Source organism: Pempheris klunzingeri, chromosome 14 (genome assembly GCF_042242105.1).
Source record: "Pempheris klunzingeri isolate RE-2024b chromosome 14, fPemKlu1.hap1, whole genome shotgun sequence".
NCBI lineage: Eukaryota > Metazoa > Chordata > Actinopteri > Acropomatiformes > Pempheridae > Pempheris > Pempheris klunzingeri.
The window spans coordinates 477,573-493,343 of NC_092025.1; the positions used below are offsets into that span (position 1 = coordinate 477,573).

The following is a 15,771-nucleotide window of genomic DNA, read 5'->3' on the forward strand; positions in this document are numbered from 1 at the left end:
GTCTATGTTTCTATGACGACGAGGCCCGGGGCTGGTTAGACACTGGACTCGGCAGAGAAGTCAGAACTTGGCCATGCTGTTGAACTTTTTAGCCTCAGCGCAGCAGGAAGCGAGGAGGCGGACAGGTGGGTGTAGATCCTAAAGGACCAATCACAGCTGGCCCTCAGGTCAGTACTTATCTGCACGCTGTCAGGCTGGGTTCTGATTTTGATCTGTCTGTTGTCTGAATCACAGCATGGTAAGAGACCTCAGCATTGTCAGGGTCAGTTATGTGGAGCAGGTGCTCTGCTCCGATCAGTCAGCGGAGAAGAACCTGACAGATGTGTTGACTGTAGGTTAGTCTGGAAACATGTGGATGGAAGTCATGATGATTTATTTCTATCTTTTCTTTCTTTTTAGACAAGCTACACAGATAAAGGGGAGAAGGTAAGAGGAAGACAGCCTCCGATGGCACTGTGCAGCAGTGTGTGATGTGTTAGTCGTGCAGAAGAAGGCCTCACTCATGGCCGAGCGGCTGAACTACTCTAAACTTTCATCACAAGTCTTTAGGGGAGAAGCTAATTACTTCATACAAAATCACTTTGTTGCGTTTGTTCCCATCAGGTGAAGTAATTCTTCTGTTTGCCTTTTAGCCCGCGAGGGGAAAGTTTGTCAGGTTTCACCATCTCACCTTCTGGGTCGGCAATGCCAAACAGGTCAGTATCCAAACGCTGACGTAGGATTCAGTGTTGACTTTTCTGTCGTCTGTGTTGTTTTCATGAGTTCAGCACTAGTAAATTCACATAGAAGTCATTGTGTTCAGTATTCATACTCTAACTGTGACTCCATAAACAGCTAAAAGGAGTTTGATCTGTAGGCTCTGGCACCTCCAGCCTCTGTTCTTTCTGCCCAAAACAATTTGAAATTCATTTATGAACGACAGGCCGGTCAAACCATAGCAAGTTAATCAGTTAGTTAATTCTCAAGCAATTAGTTCTCCCAGTCAGGCCAAAACTAACGATGGTTCCAGCTTTTGAAACGTGATGATTTGCTGCTTTGCTTTGCCAGACGTGACAGTACACTTGATGCCTCCACTTTCAGCTGTGGCGAAGTGGAAAGGCCATTTTTGACAAGCCTCTGACATATTATAGACAAAAATGAAATTACATTTGTGGAGTGGGAAACATAATGATTCATTATCTACCTCGGTCCATTGAACACACAGCCAGGGTTGAGCAATAAACAGTCAATACGTTTCTGGCAGGAGATGAACTCTCAAACTGTATCTCACTTTGTCAAAGTTCATCAGACGTTCTCTTCCCAGTAAAAACAGTCTGGTCACTCTGCAGGCAGCCTCCTTCTACTGTGATAAGATGGGCTTCGAGCCTCTGGCCTATAAGGGTTTGGAGACGGGCAGCCGAGCAGTGGTGTCTCACGTCATCAGACAGGATAAGGTACGCTCTTCCACATCCTGTGCTGACCCAATAAACACCCACGTGCTTGAATTCACACTCAATCAGTGATCCTCTCCACAAACATGACCAACTCCCTCCTGTCTCTCCTCACAGATAATGTTTGCGTTTGAGTCGCCGCTAAATCCTGGAAATGAAGGCGAGTGTCACAGAAAGCTTGAAACCATGAAGGAGATGAGACGCTGTGAACATGACCTGCAGTGTGTCTGTATTTCAACACGCTTTTATCTTCCCCCAGAAATGGGAGAACACTTGCTGAAGCATGGGGACGGAGTGAAAGACATCGCTTTCCAGGTGGAGGACTGTGACTTCTTAATCAAGGTAACAACGATTCACACAAGCATCAGAAAGCAAAGACTGAAGTGCTGATGTGTTTAGTCCCACTTTGGATCGACCTGCCCCCCCCCCCTGCAGGAGGAACACGAACATGTTTCATATCATTTGAAACAGCCAGTGTGAAACACTTACTGGTCCTTTTCACAGAGCTGTGTTTATGCACAGTGATGGAAGAAGTGAAGAGCACCACAGCGTAGATTTACTCCAAATGTTTGGTGAAAAAAGTTCAAAATTAGCATCAAAATTCACTTGAAATGTAAAGGTACTCATTAATCTAATCTAATCTAATCTAAAGGTACTCATTAATCTAATCTAATCTAATCTAAAGGTACTCATTAATCTAATCTAATCTAAAGGTACTCATTAATCTAATCTAAAGGTACTCATTAATCTAATCTAATCTAATCTAATCTAAAGGTACTCATTAATCTAATATAATCTAATCTAAAGGTACTCATTAATCTAATATAATCTAATCTAAAGGTACTCATTAATCTAATCTAATCTAATCTAATCTAATCTAAAGGTACTCATTAATCTAATCTAATCTAATCTAAAGGTACTCATTAATCTAATCTAATCTAATCTAATCTAATCTAATCTAATCTAAAGGTACTCATTAATCTAATCTAATCTAAAGGTACTCATTAATCTAATCTAATCTAATCTAAAGGTACTCATTAATCTAATCTAATCTAATCTAATCTAAAGGTACTCATTAATCTAATCTAATCTAAAGGTACTCATTAATCTAATCTAATCTAATCTAAAGGTACTCATTAATCTAATCTAATCTAAAGGTACTCATTAATCTAATCTAAAGGTACTCATTAATCTAATCTAATCTAAAGGTACTCATTAATCTAATCTAATCTAATCTAAAGGTACTCATTAATCTAATCTAATCTGATCTAATCTAAAGGTACTCATTAATCTAATCTAATCTAATCTAATCTAAAGGTACTCATTAATCTAACCTAATCTAATCTAATCTAATCTAAAGGTACTCATTAATCTAACCTAATCTAATCTAATCTAATCTAATCTAATCTAATCTAATCTAATCTAATCTAATCTAATCTAATCTAAAGGTACTCATTAATCTAATCTAATCTAATCTAATCTAATCTAAAGGTACTCATTAATCTAATCTAATCTAATCTAAAGGTACTCATTAATCTAATCTAATCTAATCTAAAGGTACTCATTAATCTAATCTAATCTAAAGGTACTCATTAATCTAATCTAAAGGTACTCATTAATCTAATCTAATCTAATCTAATCTAAAGGTACTCATTAATCTAATATAATCTAATCTAAAGGTACTCATTAATCTAATATAATCTAATCTAAAGGTACTCATTAATCTAATCTAATCTAATCTAATCTAATCTAAAGGTACTCATTAATCTAATCTAATCTAATCTAAAGGTACTCATTAATCTAATCTAATCTAATCTAATCTAATCTAATCTAATCTAAAGGTACTCATTAATCTAATCTAATCTAAAGGTACTCATTAATCTAATCTAATCTAATCTAAAGGTACTCATTAATCTAATCTAATCTAATCTAATCTAAAGGTACTCATTAATCTAATCTAATCTAAAGGTACTCATTAATCTAATCTAATCTAATCTAAAGGTACTCATTAATCTAATCTAATCTAAAGGTACTCATTAATCTAATCTAAAGGTACTCATTAATCTAATCTAATCTAAAGGTACTCATTAATCTAATCTAATCTAATCTAAAGGTACTCATTAATCTAATCTAATCTGATCTAATCTAAAGGTACTCATTAATCTAATCTAATCTAATCTAATCTAAAGGTACTCATTAATCTAACCTAATCTAATCTAATCTAATCTAAAGGTACTCATTAATCTAACCTAATCTAATCTAATCTAATCTAATCTAATCTAATCTAATCTAATCTAATCTAATCTAATCTAAAGGTACTCATTAATCTAATCTAATCTAATCTAAAGGTACTCATTAATCTAATCTAATCTAATCTAAAGGTACTCATTAATCTAATCTAATCTAAAGGTACTCATTAATCTAATCTAATCTAATCTAAAGGTACTCATTAATCTAATCTAATCTAAAGGTACTCATTAATCTAATCTAATCTAAAGGTACTCATTAATCTAATCTAATCTAATCTAAAGGTACTCATTAATCTAATCTAATCTAATCTAAAGGTACTCATTAATCTAATCTAATCTAATCTAAAGGTACTCATTAATCTAATCTAATCTAATCTAATCTAAAGGTACTCATTAATCTAATCTAATCTAATCTAAAGGTACTCATTATGCAGAATAATAGATATTATATAAATGGGTCATAATAAATGATGCATTCATCCGTTCGTCACTTAAAGTTACAGACAGCAGAGGTGGGACTCATTTCATCTGCTTCATATCCTGCTTTGTAGCTTGTGGACGGCCCCCAGGGACCAACAAAGTCTTATTACATCATACTTCATTTATTGATTGTATTTTGTATTATTAATCTGAATGTGCAAAGTAACTAGTAACTAGGTTATTATCAAATAAATGTTGCAGAATGAAATGTACAATTGTAGTGGAGTAGAAGTTGAGGAATTGAGTTACTGTTCATTCACACCCCTCAAAAAGTTTAGGATGTACAGTAATAGAGGACATAAGATAAGAAACAGATTTGAGTTCTGCTGAATTCACATTCCCTCACCTCTGTAGAAATACACCGAGCAGACCTGTATTATCACAGAGCACATAGTGGTGGGGTGAAGCCTGTGTGCTGCACTCAGCGTGTGTTGAAACAGGAGTAAACATGGCGGTGGTGAGACAGTGCAGCTTTGATGTGCAGTGGACTCAGCCAAGGTCAGACCGGAGGTTTGGACGAACCCTCAGTCGACCGTCGGCCGGCTGCAGAGATACAGAATCAGCACTGAGAGCCGCAGCAGCACCGTCGGAGTTACATAAAGCAGCATATCACAGCGAGTGGGAGGAAGATATTCTGTCCTCAGCCACTGGAGGGCTTCCAGGAGCCATCTTCACACACACACACACACACACACACACACACACACACACACACTGTTGTTGCACTGCTGCTTTTCCCAACTCATCCCCACACCACTGCACCGACAGACAGCCAAAGAGCGAGGAGCCGTGATCGTCAAGGAGCCCTGGGTGGAGCAGGACGGCCACGGGAAGGTCAAGTATGCTGTGATTCAAACGGTACGTAAAGAGAGACGCACGTCTGAAAGCCTCGAGGAATTACACACATGAAACTGGAAATAAATGATAATGTTGTGTTCCTGTTTCGCCCCCAGTATGGAGATACAACACACACACTCATTGAGTACCTCGGCCCCTACAAAGGCCTGTTCCTGCCGGGCTACAAAGAGCCTCTGTTCAGGGATCCTCTCCCATTCAAACTGTGAGTCTGTCGGAGCTTCACCAGGATACATTTGGGGGATGTTCTGGTGTCAAAACTCTTCCAAGTACTGTTTGTGAATTATGCTGAGATATACTGTAACAACAACTCGTGCTGCATTTCCAACAGGCCTCATCAAAATATCTTCTTTTAGCTAAAGTGAACTCAGCACGAGGCTTCATTGTCTCAGCATGTTATTCATTGGACATTTGGAAATGTTATACAGGGTTGCTTTATAAATGGGATTTCATGGCTTAGATGGAAGTTAGTCACAGAATTGTGTGTACTGCTTTCAATTATCTGACTTTTGTCAGTATATATGACACAAAGACAGTCGCTGACAAAGTGCCGTTGCCTGACATGATGATTTGATAAGACGAGGAGCTTTTTCCAGGTTTTAAGCCAAAATACTAAATAAATGTATTTGACCAAACGTCGCTGCAGATAACAATGTAGAGAAAAGCAGGCAGGGGGAGCGCTTTACTTTACTCTGAACTTCCATGGAAAAGTACTCATGCAGTATGTTTTTTTTCCTCTTTTCTGTGTAGTCCACCAGGAGGTCTGAACTTCATCGATCACGTTGTGGGAAACCAGCCAGATGATGAAATGGTGCCAGTTTCAGACTGGTAAGACTCCTGTCAGAGCGCACGTACACACACATGCTTGTACTTCTATGTTTATGAGGACCATTGTTGACATAATGCATTACACAGTCCCTTACCCTAACCTAAACCCAAGTCTAACCTGAACCTTAAAACCAAGTCTAAACTCCCAAACAACCCTTTGAAGTTGTGAGGACCAGGCAAAATGTCCTCACTCTGCTAATAAAACTCATGTTGTGGTCCTCACTATATAACAAGTACAAGCGCACACACACACACACACACACACACACACACACACACACACACACGCAAACACACGCACACACACAGCAGACGCAGGTTAAAAGGACAAGTAAACACTCCTGTAGCAGTCAGTCTGTCTCTGCCGCAGGGTGAAATGGTGGCACACACAATCAGAAGCTGGCCACGATGCAGCATTGCTGCACTAGAAAGGTTTTGTTTCAATAAAAGTCACCAAGAGGGATGGAAACTAGGTATGGCTTGTTCCTTTAGCTTATCATTATGCTTTCTGTTTGTGTTCTCCAAATTCCAGGTATCAGAAGTGTTTGATGTTCCATCGGTTCTGGTCAATAGACGACAAGCAGATCCACACACAGTACAGTTCACTGAGGTCAATAGTGGTGACCAACTACGAAGAGACCATCAAGATGCCCATCAATGAGCCTGCAATGGGGAAAAAGAAGTCACAGATCCAGGTGTGACTTTATCAGTCCATTCTATCACTTCCACACCCTCATGGTCTGTGACTGTCTGTTGATCACAGAGCCCAGCAGCTGAGGAACAGCTGTGCATTAGCTTAAATGGACAAAATGAAAATGTTCCATATGGGTGGAAATGTTAGCAAATAGGGGACTGTGACATTTAAATTTGTGACAGCTCGTGGTTTACCCTCTGCACAGGAATATGTGGACTATAACGGGGGACCAGGTGTCCAGCACATCGCCCTCAACACGTCAAACATTATTCAGTCTGTGAGTCTCTTTGATTACAGTAAAAGTTTCAGACCTCATCAACATCTGCAAGTGAAGGCAAGTTTAAGACCCCCATTTCTTTCTGTTTTGTCCTTAAATAGATAGTGAATCTGCGCGCCCGAGGGATGGAGTTCCTCTCAGCGCCTGACATGTACTACGACACCCTGCGGGAGAAACTCAAAACCGCCAAGATCAAGGTGAAGGAGGACCTGGACCGCTTACAGGTGAGGAGACGAGTTACTTTAGCGAGCCTGAAATCATTAACGGCCTTCTTGCTTGTGTTGTAAAATGCAAACTATCTGTGTTTCCCTCCAAGGAACTGAAAATCTTAGTTGATTTTGATGACAAGGGCTACCTCCTTCAAATCTTCACCAAACCTGTGCAGGACAGGCCGACCCTTTTCCTGGAGGTCATTCAGCGGAACAACCACTTCGTAAGTCCCAGAGTCCACTGGTGTGCCTGGTAAACTAAGGGTTGTCTTTAGTCCTTGTGTGATAGGATTCACAGGCCTGCGGTCCCGTTTCCTACCTGCACCACCTTTAGGAGGCGGAGACAGAGCAGCCGAACACCTGTTTACAGCTCCCACCCAGCTTGAGCAGTGTGACAGTAGCCCACTTGTAAAAGCTCAGTAAATCTCTCACAGATCCAGATTAAAAGGCTGCCTGCTTCACAGCGAGGGGGATCTTTGGATTGGGTTGCACCCTGTGGCACTTCGTTCATAACGCCCAGCACCCACTCCGCTTGTCAGAACAGGCACATCTTGTCGTCTCTCCCAATCTACACATGTGGATACGGAGCATGAAAGTGAAGAAACCGAATCTGACCCACAGCGAAGAATCTCTCAGAGCAACCACCAACACTTGATCTTTTGATTAGCTATGAAAATATTTCTGTGATTAATTTGCGCTGCTCCCTGTCAGAGCACAGTGGATGTGTTAACCTTGTGAGAATATTTATCTGCATTTATCCGACATCAAAGTGCTTAACGCCCCAAACGGCGTCTGAGAGAAGATCCCCAGAGCCATAACAAACGACACAGAAGACTGCAGCTCTTTGAGTAATTAGCCATCTGTGTGTTTCTGTTCTCCCTCCAGGGCTTTGGGGCAGGGAACTTCAAGTCTCTCTTTGAGGCCATTGAGAAGGACCAAGATGCCAGGGGCAACCTCACTGTGCTGACACCCGAAGGGCAGGCCAAAGCCTTCTACTGATCCTCCGCCTGCCGCTGCCGCTGCCAAACCACACTTAGACTGTTATCTATGGCTATACATTTCAGAGGGAATCAACAGCACATCAAACACATGCACACAGTGTCAAATGGCTTCATGTGCTGTCAGATCTGCTTTAGGTCGTCTGTAGATTGCTCTCTGTATGGCTAAATAAAGAAACTCGTGCCCATGTTCCTGCGGGTTAGCGTGTGTGTTCACCAGACAGGGATAAGGATTTTAAAGGAATAGTTTGAAATGTTGGCATATATTAGGTTGTCGAGTGGTTTTTCCCAAAATGTCTAACTGTTCCTTGTGGTATGTTTTGTGATAGTGTGTCTTTTTTCAATGAACACTGTTTTGGTTTTAGAGACATAACCATAAAGGGGACACTTTCAGATTCATACCTGTATTTGGGGCTCCTTTCACAATATGTTTCCATACTGTAATGTGATCCCAGTGACAGGTCTCAGGGCTGTTACCTGACTGTGAGAGGCTTCAGACTCTATCTATCACCCTGATAATTGACCTTAAAAGAGCATTTCTCATAAGCTGCTGCAGTTAGGGAACTGTACACGTGCTGGAGCTACGGATCAACAGATGTCCACTCGTCACTATAATTCACAGTCTTCACAATGATCTTCCTTCACTATACCATAACAGCTGTGTGAGTCCAGTCTGCCAGAGGCACAGGGAGGTTGCTCAGCAGTAGAAAACGATAGAATGTCCTAAATGCACTAATCTCTATTGCATCTTTATGACTGAAACATATGACTTTAAGTAATATTTCAAATCCAAATAAAACTTTTATTATCTACTAAAATTCAGTGGCCCATAAAAAACACAATGTCACATTTTTCAGCCTTTGCACTCACTCGTGGGCTTCAGTAGGGTTCACATCCGCCCAATGCACTCGATTTGACATCAGATCATTAGAGACTTCTTCTCTCACAATGACAACAGCATCGTGGGTGAGTATGTCTGCCTACAAAACACTTTTCTATGTTGGTGTTCAAAGAATCTTTGCTGTTGTTTTGTTTAATTCTGCTTCAGGCCGTCCACCACAAGGGCTCGGTTACAGTTTTACCAAATACAGCTGCCTCATAACTGCATCATATACATGACAGAGTGACGCACTCACAGAAGTAAGACATACATGTACACTCACGCATTTCTTAATCTTACCGGAAAACACACACACACACAAACTTGTCTCCCCCATCGGAGCCCCCCAGATCTGCATGCCAGATGTTATTGAATTACGTTGCTTGGTTATGATCATCAGATATGATTTTTCTGTGGTTAAATAAGATCTCATGCATTCATTCCACGGCGTCGTTTCCAGTCAAATGAGTTTCCTGTAGACAAGTGAGGACAGTAATAAGTGCATAATGTTCCATCCCTGGGGGGATCTTTCTTTAGAATAATGCACAGCTCAGGTGAGAAGTGAGTATTGCTACATAATGTATACGGTAGAATAGTTCAGCCCACGTTTTGTTCTCTTGTTCAGAGCCAGACTGCATGAGAGAGAGTCATGGAGCCAATTAGAGGAACTTGAATCAAACTTGTAAAATCTATCTGCAAAACAATATGTTCTTGTCATCTGCTTGTGTCGTCGTTATCACATGGCTCCATTAGTGGTAATGCTCTTTATGGGATACACACACATTTTATTCCAATGATCGTACAGCTTACACGGTGCCTCCTGCAGCAGACTACATTCTCGGCCCTTTGTTTAGTTTCCTCTTTTCTAAAAGACAGAAACAGTTTCTATAGTAAATCAGTGTTTAGAGCTGCAGGCGTGTGCTCTGTGTTACAGCTCTGTGAATGATTGAACCCCATTTTGTTCAACTACATCAGAAACTGTCCCATTCCTTTTGTGCTCCTGTTTTGGGCGAACTGTTCCTTTAACAACACTGACGTGGAAACACGACACGTTTGTCGCTTTAGGCGTTCTCCTGCAGAGACATTTATTCAGCACAGAGGTCTTATTTCAAAATAATTTATTTGCATATAATTGGAATGAAGACAGGTTGATACATCTGTGATGCTACTGCACAGTTTCCAAAGAGAAACATTCAGTCTACACAGAAACCTCTTTCAAACCTGGACAAAATGGATAAATATATTAGTAAATAAATATATTAGTGACATGTCACTATATTGAAATGTTCTATTATATATAAAATACAACACTATTTCATTTCTGTTTTTGTTGTTCTCTTTTTGTACACAAAGTATCCAAAATATACTGACGGATCCCTTAAAGTTCTGGAGGGATTTTTACTCTTAGAAAAGGCAGTTTCAGCTCATTACTTTTGCAAAACATAACAAAACAAACACACAAACAACACAAAGAGAAAAGATCTTGAACAGGATGAAATCACATCAGATATTCTGCGGCATCACTTAATGCTATTTTCCATGTGCCGATGGTTCTGGGCTTGTTTTAAATTAATACTACGAGTTTTATGCTGTTTTTTCTCTCTCTCTCTTTTTAAAATATAAAATCTGCTCAAGCCAAAGTGCTGCTTGTAATTCAGTCATTTCTATTTCAGCCTCAGAGACAGTTTGGACAGGAAAAACAACAGATGTTAGCTGGAGGACGCTGCTGTGACACATTCAGAGTGAGGTATTAGTACAAGGGACTGCAGCTTCGATTCTGGCCCATTCGCTCTCTCCTCATTGAAGGCACATTTCATTCTGAGATGTAAGGAAAAGGTCGAGGCAGGAAAAAGGCACAACACGTGCGATGTTATACGTTCACTGTGTTCAAGATTTTGCCTCTTTGATTGGACAGGTAAGAGCTTAGTGTGTTGGGAGGTTCCTGATTTAGCATTATGAACAGTCTGAATGAATAAGGCACATATGAGGCTTTAGTAAGTGCTACTGGTTACACTGCAATAGACATCAGCCCTTTGTCTGCTGGCTGTGCTGAGCTCGTCTGCATCTGATGTGTGACTGCTGAGAAAAATCCTTTTACATTTTCACTTTAAAGGAAAGTCCACGCCAGAACAGATTCCTATTCCACCCATCTCAGATGATTTATTCTGGTACATGCCAGCATGAAGACATCTGTGGTTATGATGAGGCCGACTTTTATCTACACAGTCTAAGTGTTTCGGGGTAATTTTCCCAGGATATAAACACATCTTCTGTCTGTCAGTCTGCCAGAGTGGATACATGGGAGAAGAGGGAATATCTATAAATATTTAGACCTGGATTGTCATTTGTGATTTTGAGAGATGGTTAAACATTGAAAAACTATTTATCTGAACGAAAACATTTTCAAATACTGCATTTGATTTCTTTGATAACTCCAGTATTTTTAAAGTCGGGCCCTCTTTTAACATATTTTGGGTTTGAAAAGGCTGGTAGGTACAAAAAGTTTTGGAACTGGTCCAGTCGATCTCCTCAGAGAGCCGCCGCTCTACTGCTGCCTCCACGGGCTTGTTTTCGTGTTACTGTGTGAGTTTGGTGTTTTAAGGAATTAGTTTGGATCTGCACTAATCTGTTGAAGCATCAAAGTCCACGCAGCCAGACCACAACTCTAGTGGTCAGCGAGGGAAAATGAGCCAAGTAATATAAAGAAACAAGAAGGATCCTTGCTGTAATGTTGATGTCAATGGGAGTCTGTCAGTGGCGAAAACGATCACTGTTAGTGGGCATGCTATCACGGCCGTGGTTACCCCACAGGATCACATTACAGTAATGACAGCCACCGTACGGATGGAGGCCAACTGAGACGATCTACTGGACACATTTTTGTAGCAGGGTTAAAATACCAGTGGTATCCTTTAAGGCGGATCTTCCTTCAAGTGCTGTAATCTCAAAAGCAGGGACTGGCAATGCACACTGGCAACGACAAAGGACTTTCACTGATTCGGGCATCATTACTGTAGCTAAGAGGAATTCTTCCCATTTTTCCAGTGTTTGATTGTTCCTGAGACATTTCTCAGGCTCTACCCATTACAGTTTGAAATCACGGGAAAAGAAAAGATAAAGTGGGGCGACGGCAGCAGACTGAGCTGATGCTGGGCACTGTGAGGTCTACCGAGCATGGCTTTACTCCAGTTATACCATTAAACAGTCACTCTCTCTTTTCTATGGCTGCAATGTTGAACATTCGTCTAGAGCTTTAGTTGCTGGAGGACAGTGGGGTGGGGGCGAGGGGGGCTACATGCTTTTGGGAGGATGATACAACATTGAGATGGAAAGGAGCAGAGGATGTGGTCGTCACCCTTCTGATGAGGCCAGTTCGCTCTGCACTGATCGGGGGGGGGGGGGGGGTTGGTTTATCAGCACCGAGCTCAAACATGTGAAGTAACCACTGGCAAGAGAAATGACGTGAACAAGACAACAGCTTGTAACGACGACAACATAATTCAGTCAAACTGGTTCATTGTGAAAGGTGAAGAACATTACAGACTACAACAAAAAAAAGAAACAGGAAATGATCCAAAAGAAAAACAAACATGTTGAAAACAGCTGCCATGATTGAAATAATGAAAACAAGGCCCATGCCAGGCTCAGCAACCTCAGTGAATGCTCGTTGTTTGAGGGGCTGAGCATCAGCCTTTCTCTCCGTTTGGACAGGTCGGACTTTGTGTTGAGTTTATGGGAGCTACACGGTCGTGAAAAAAAATAAAGAAGAATCACTACAGCAGTACCTTTAGAGACCCCCCCCGTGTGAGGCGTGTTAGGAAATGTGAGCTGAGGTAGGCTGGAGAGAAAAGCTTCTCTGCACTGAGACTGGACTCAGCGAAGGAAGACGAAGACCACGCAAATGAAAGTAAGTACCTCTAAGATAAATCAAGTTATTCTGTAATAGAGTGAGTCTCACTTCATGAGGGCTCAACACCCTAAGCAAGGATCATTCGTTAGTTGTCACTAAGGAGCATGGGAACTTCTTGTTCTTGCATATCAAGTTGGTAATGAATATTCTTCCTTTAGCTGACAAGCAGAAACTGGTGTATGTCGTTTCCCCAGCAACTCCCAAACATTGAAATCACTCAGTATATTTTGGGACACATTATTATGAAGGGTGCAGCAACGTTCTGAAACTTTACCGTGATTTAATCAAAATACTTTTCACTTTTCATAACAACGGAACTCGATCTAACTGGGCTGAAAGAGCATCTCAGCGTGTGAATGTGAGTCCGGGGGGGAGCTGGGGAATCGTCTGAGCGAAGGCATTGCTGGCGGAATTATGTGGAAGACATGAGAGCGGTAGCCAATGAGAGGCTTGTCCATTCTGGCTCCTGTGTAGCAGCGTGATAATGGGGATGCAACAAGTGTTCACACACCAGACTCCTCTTCTGATCCTGTGGAGACAAAAACAGCTCGAGTCACCTTCAACGTATCATGAAGAACAGGGAACGTGACGCAGGTCTAAAAGAATCATTCTGTTTTTTTTCCAGGGCTCCTCCGTGTATTTGTCCCATCATTCCTACTAGCGAGAAACTACTACTAACTGGAGGAGAACTTTTTAAACCTATGCGATGTATTTATATATATATCTATATTAGAGACACAAAGCATGTCCACTAGAAGCGCCTGTTTGGACTGACTGTTATTCCTGCTTGACAACAAAAAGGCAACATGTGTAAAACTGTGTATGTTTAAAACTACCACAGCTGAAATCTATGAACACAACAACTGCTATAAATGAGTCAGTTCTACCCCCACAGGTGGTCCCAGCTTAACCAACCTTATCCTAAAGAAAAGGTCAATAAAATTTGTACCCAAATTGTAAATGTCCATCACAGTCTGATTTTCTGGTTCAACTCTGACCTCCTCTACCTGCTGTAGTTCCTTATTAAAGACACTTCAAGTGAGTTCCCCTTCAGTTTAACCTCCAACACAGCGGGTTAGAGGTCTGGCTAAGACCATGTGACTGCTGTGTTAACTCAACGAACTCTTTACTTTGGCGAGTACAACATTATCAAATGATGGAAGTGAAAGAAGAAAAAGCAGAAGTGAGACACCCACCCTGATTGTGGTGTAATGTTTGGCAGTACAAACAAATGTCCGTGTTGCGGTCAGCAGGAGGGCTGTGGTGGAGCCTGCAGGGTGGCCTGTCCATAGAAGTTCCAGGCCCCAAGAGCTGAGGCTCTGAGCGGGCCTGCTGCACCCGCTTTTGCCACACAACATGGGCCCCGGCATAACAAGGCCAGTCCTCCATGCCCCCCGAGTCCAGAATGAGGGGGACGGGGAGCAGGGCGGGGTGCAGCTCAGGAGGGGAGCAGCAGAAGCCCGGGCCCTGACCGTAGTGGATGTGGATGCTGCGGTCATCCTGCAGATCTAGGCTCTGGTGGAAGCGAACAGAGGGACCATCAAGCACGCAGGCACCCACCCGCCCAAGAGAGGTGGGAGGGTGTCCGCGCCCCTGGTGGCAGCAGTGGGGTTGAAGCTGTAAGGGGATTGGGGACACAAGGACAGGGGGTCCCGTGGGGCTGCTGGGCTCATGGTCCTGACACTCTGTCCTCGGACTGGGCCGATCTGTGGGGTCTGGCTTTGGGCACTGGCAGGGGCTGTGCTTAGAAGGGCACACAGGCGAGTCTTTGTCCAGGACAAGAGCCGGGGGGGCTGCCGCCGCAGCAGCAGCGGCCCCCTGCTCCTCGTCCGAGCCTCTGCTCGGGCCCTGGCTTTGCTCCCCCTCCTCATAGTGGTGGTGTCTGTGCCGGTGGTAGTGGATGTGGCTGAACACAGTCTGCGGCTGTTCTTCGGGGCAGCCTGCTTTGTTCACCACAGAATCCAGAGACCTGGGCCGAGCCTGGGCACAAGCCTCCAGACTGTTCCTGCGGGGGGCACACCCAGGACCTGGCCCATAATACACAAATGGATCGTAGTCGCTGCTCAGAGAGCTACGGAAGGTGGACCAGCTGCCATAAACCCCCTGCAGGGACACGTCAGTACAGTTGAGAACCGAGTCGCTGGAGGAGCCGTGGCATGGCCCTGAGCTGGAGTCACTCGCCGGCCCATCAGCCAAGTACCCGCTGCGCTCCGTGTGGTAGCTGCCGCCCGAGCAGCTGCCATCGTCCTGCCGGCTATGGGCCGGCGCTCCGCGGGGCTGCGGCGTGACGGAGGCTGCGTGGTGCAGTCTTGAGCTGGATGCACTGCGCTGAGCCGGACATGATGAGCGATAGTTGTGGCAGGACCTACGGGGGGTGTAGTGGTGGGTGGAAGTCCTGCAGTTACCTCCAATCCTGTGGGGCCTCCCAGGACCCTCTGCGGGAAGGTGGTACCCACAGCCGGAGCCGAGCGGCCTGCTGGTTAGGAAACGTAGTGCTTGGGTGTCCCTGGGAGAAGAGCCAGTGTAGTGGCCCAAAGACGGATAGGGTCCAGAGGGTCCACGAGGGTAGTGGGGCCTCATAGAGAAGGGGATGGCATGCTGGGGGAAGGGGTGGTTGCGTGGGCTGCTGTAAGGCTGATTGTGCAGGAAACCCTGGCTTTGCTCTGGACTCTGCTGGAGTCTGTTCCTCTGGGGCTGCCGCTCTGTCCCTGTGGACCACAGCAGCAGTCAGAATATACAGAATACTGCAGGGCTGTAATAAGAGCAACTTCTACTCCTAGAGCCTTACCATGGCAGGTTCACTACGAGGTTAGGTGAGGTATGGCTGAGTTATAGCAAAACTGTACATTCATTTAAAAATATAAATATACGATTTTAAATGGACTAAAGCTGCTCAATCTGACAGATTTCCACATGGTTAAATGAAAAAAAGCTATGAGAAAAAAAACATTTCTACAGTTT

General features: G+C 43.1%; 2 protein-coding genes across 2 annotated transcripts in view; one reads left to right on the forward strand and one right to left on the reverse strand.

Annotated features, from left to right (window-relative positions):
- Positions 1-405: 405 nt before the first annotated feature.
- Positions 406-8,212, forward strand: hpda (4-hydroxyphenylpyruvate dioxygenase a). The gene is made up of 13 exons (XM_070843704.1): positions 406-426; positions 633-695; positions 1,329-1,433; positions 1,548-1,590; positions 1,690-1,772; positions 4,928-5,017; positions 5,113-5,219; positions 5,765-5,842; positions 6,375-6,537; positions 6,742-6,813; positions 6,915-7,037; positions 7,130-7,246; positions 7,908-8,212. Exons 3-13 carry the CDS (start codon positions 1,353-1,355, stop codon positions 8,019-8,021), a joined length of 1,071 nt encoding a protein of 356 aa, XP_070699805.1. The 5' UTR covers positions 406-426; positions 633-695; positions 1,329-1,352; the 3' UTR covers positions 8,022-8,212.
- A 3,524-nt stretch (positions 8,213-11,736) lies between these two features.
- Positions 11,737-15,771, reverse strand: part of LOC139212918 (E3 ubiquitin-protein ligase RNF43) — a 69,563-nt gene continuing 65,528 nt past the window's right edge. The window contains exons 8-9 of the mRNA XM_070843486.1: positions 14,007-15,518; positions 11,737-13,339 (exon numbers count right to left, since the gene is read on the reverse strand). Of these exons, the coding sequence (XP_070699587.1) occupies positions 13,314-13,339; positions 14,007-15,518 (1,538 nt within the window). The 3' untranslated portion in view covers positions 11,737-13,313. The remainder of the gene's footprint in view (positions 13,340-14,006; positions 15,519-15,771) is intronic.

Excerpts from the sequence above, each read along its gene's own strand:
- hpda (XM_070843704.1), top strand. The coding sequence starts at position 1,353 with ATGGGCTTCGAGCCTCTGGCCTATAAGGGTTTGGAGACGGGCAGCCGA. Across the intron at positions 5,220-5,764 it reads GATCCTCTCCCATTCAAACT|TCCACCAGGAGGTCTGAACT; the intron begins GTGAGTCTGTCG and ends TTTTCTGTGTAG. Across the intron at positions 6,814-6,914 it reads CGTCAAACATTATTCAGTCT|ATAGTGAATCTGCGCGCCCG; the intron begins GTGAGTCTCTTT and ends GTCCTTAAATAG.